The sequence below is a fragment of the Apteryx rowi genome, unplaced genomic scaffold (assembly GCF_003343035.1).
Source record: "Apteryx rowi isolate R43461 unplaced genomic scaffold, aptRow1 scaffold_2361, whole genome shotgun sequence".
Taxonomy (NCBI): Eukaryota; Metazoa; Chordata; class Aves; order Apterygiformes; family Apterygidae; genus Apteryx; species Apteryx rowi.
The window spans coordinates 2,370-5,459 of record NW_020448710.1 but is presented as its reverse complement, the minus strand read 5'-3'; the positions used below and the strand labels follow the sequence as shown (position 1 = coordinate 5,459).

Sequence of the window (3,090 nt, the reverse complement as noted above, 5' to 3'; positions counted from 1 at the left end):
GGGGCCCAGGCGTCCGGGGCTCACCGGGCCGGCGCGTAGCTGCTGCCGCCGGTCGATCTTGAAGAGCTGCACCTTGGCGCGGCTCAGCAGGCTGTAGACGCGGTCGATGCCGGCCAGCGCCGCCCCGCCGCCGGTGACGTCACCAGCGATGTCACCGGCCCTCGTGATGTCATCGGTCCCCGGCCCGACCTCGCCGGCGGCCGCCTCGGCGTCATCGGTGGCGGCGTTGACGTCCCTGAGGCCCACGCTGACGTCGCCGATGCCCGCGTTGACGTCGCCAACGCCCATGTTGACGTCCTTGATGCCCCCATTGACGTCCTTGATGCCCCCATTGACGTCCTTGATGCCCCCATTGACGTCCCTGATGTCAGGCTTGATGCCACCAGCGTCCACGTTGACCTTGCTCACGCCCACGTTGATGGCGCCGACGCCAGGCTTGACGTCACCGAGGCCAAGGTTGATGCTACCGATGTCCGCGTGGACGTCGCCCGTGTCCACCTTGACGCCACCCGTGTCCACCTTGACGCCACCCGTGCCCACCTTGACGCCGTCGCCTTCTACGCTGACGTCACCGGTGTCTACGGGGACGCTGACGGGTTCCGGCTTGATGACGCCAATGCCCAACTTGACGTCGCCGTCCGCGATGGCATCACCGCCGCCCAAGTTGGCGTTACCGGTGCCTACGGTGACATCGCCGACGTCCCGGTTGACGTCACCGGTGGCCAGGTTGACGTCACCGCTACCCAACTTGATGTTGCCGGTGGCCAGCTTGATGTCACCACCATCCGCGTTGATGTCACCGCCATCCACATTGACGTCAACCTCCAGTTTGACATCGCTAGCGTCCAGCTTGACGTCACCAGAGCTCAGCTTGACGTCTCCGGTGTCCGCGTTGACGTCACCGGTGGCCGCGTTGACGTCGCTGGCGAACTGGGGCAGGGCCAGGTGGTTGGCGGGGGCCGGCGGGCGCCGGTGGCCCTCGGGACCGGCCTCGGTGGCCCCGGTGGTGGCCTCGGCCCGCAGCGACTCGTAGATCTTCAGGTGGGCTTCGCTGGCTGTGAAGCAGGGCGCCCGCAGCAGCGGGGGGCGCCGGGGGGTGGCCGGGGCCACCGCGACGTCCCCGAGGGCCACCGCGACGTCCCCGAGGGCCACCGGCGCCACCTCGCCGGCCCCCGCGGTGGCCTTGGAGGCCTCTTTGGAGCTCGGGGAGGCCCCCGGCGTCCCCAGGGTGTCACCGGCCGCCACCGCGCCGTCCCCTGGTGTCCCCGCGGTGTCCCCGGCGGGGCGCAGCGAGGTCCAGCGGAAGGTGGCCGCCCGGAGGATGGCGCGACGCGGGCCGGGGGCCACCGCCAAGGCCACCGCCGGGGCCACCAAGCCAGGAGCCACCTCAGCCCCGTTTCCGGGCGATTCGTCCCCATTTTCGGGTGACTCGTCCCCGTTTCCGGGCGATTCGTCCCCGTATCCGAGACGTCGGTCCCCGTTTTTGGCGGATTCGTCCCCGTTTCTCCACGATTTGCCGCTTTTTTGGGGCGTTTTGTCCTCGTTTCCAAGCAACTTGTCCGCGTTTTGGAGCATCTCGTCGTTTCGGGGCGGTTTCTCCTCGTTTCCGGCCGCTTTGTCCCCGTTTCTGGGCAACTTCTCCCTGTTTCCGAGCGCTTTATCCGTTTTCCCGGGGGAATTATTTGCAGATTTAACCAATTTGTCCCCGTTTACAGGCGATTTTTCCTCGTTTTTAATCAATTCATTGTTTCCAAGCAATTTATCGCCGTTTTTGGTTCCTTCTTCTCCGTTTCTACACAACTCGTCGCCGTTTTGAGGCCGTTTCTCCTCGTTTCCGCATAATTTCTCATTTTTCCCGGACAATTTTTCCCAACTCCTGGACGACCTGTTCCAGCTCCGGCGCAATTTTTGCCCGTTTCCGGGYGTTTTAGCCCAATTCCAGCCCGATTCAGCTCCGTTTCCGGGCGCTTTCTGGCTTTTTCCACCCAATTTATCCCAACTCCGCAACGACCTATCCCAATTCCGGGAGGATTTGTCCCAATTTCGAGAGGATTTGTCCCAATTCCGGGGCGTTTCGGCCCCTTTTTCCCATGATCCGTCCCCGTTTTGGGGGGATTTAGCGCTTTTCCCGGGCATTTTGTCCCCTTTTCCCGGCGATTTCTCCACCGCAGCGGCGTCACCGCGGGCCACCGGCTCGTCCCCGCGCGGTGGCMCGTCGTCCCCACACAGCGGTGGCCCGTCCCGGCGCGGTGACTCGTCCCCGCGCGCCGGTGGYTTCTCCCGGGACGCCGGTGGCTTGTCCCCGCGCGGTGGCAGCTCATCCCAGGATGGTGGCACCTCGTCCCGGGCTGGTGGCACCTTCTCCTCGTGCGGTGGCACCTCGTCTTTGTGCCGCGACGCCTTCCACGGCGGCGGCACCTCGTTCCCGTGCGCCGACGGCTCGCGTCGGCATGGTGGCCCCCCATCCCCACGTGTCAACGGTCCACCTCGGGGTGGCGGGACCCCGTTCCCATGTGCCGATAGTTCATCCCAGGGTGGTGGGACTCCATCCCCACGTGCCGATGGCTCAACTTGGGGTGGTGGGACCCCAACCCCACGTGCCGATGGCTCATCCTGGGTTGGTGGCACCCAATCCCGATGCGTCGATGGTTCATGGGGTGGTGGGACCCCAACCCCATGTGCCGACGGTCCATCTCGGGGTGGTGGGACTCCATCCCCACGTGCCGATAGCTCAACTTGGGGTGGTGGGACTCCATCCCCACGTGCCGATGACTCATCCTGGGTTGGTGGCACCCCATCCCAACGTGTTGATGGTTCATGGGGTGGCGGGACCCCAACACCACGTGCCGATAACTCAACTCGCGGTGGCGGGACTCCATCCCCACGCGCCGATAGCTCGTCCTGGGTTGGCGGCGCCCCATCCCCACGTGCCGACGCCTCGCCCTGAGCCGGTGGCGCCCCATCCCCACGTGCCGACGGCTCACGGGGTGGCGGGACTCCATCCCCACGTGCCGACGGCTCAACTGGGGGTGGTGGGACTCCATCCCCACGTGCCGACGGCTCAACTGGGGGTGGTGGGACCCCATCCCC

General features: G+C 66.0%; 1 protein-coding gene across 1 annotated transcript; it reads right to left on the bottom strand.

The window, feature by feature from the left end:
* Positions 1 to 11: 11 nt before the first annotated feature.
* On the bottom strand, positions 12 to 3,083 carry LOC112966187 (the record flags this gene model as incomplete). Its single annotated transcript, XM_026066025.1, has 2 exons — positions 2,841 to 3,083; positions 12 to 2,675 (listed from the first exon to the last, which is right to left on the bottom strand). A coding segment is annotated over exon 2 (2,125 nt), but the record flags the coding sequence as incomplete, so codon positions are not given.
* Between the last annotated feature and the right edge of the window lie 7 nt (positions 3,084 to 3,090).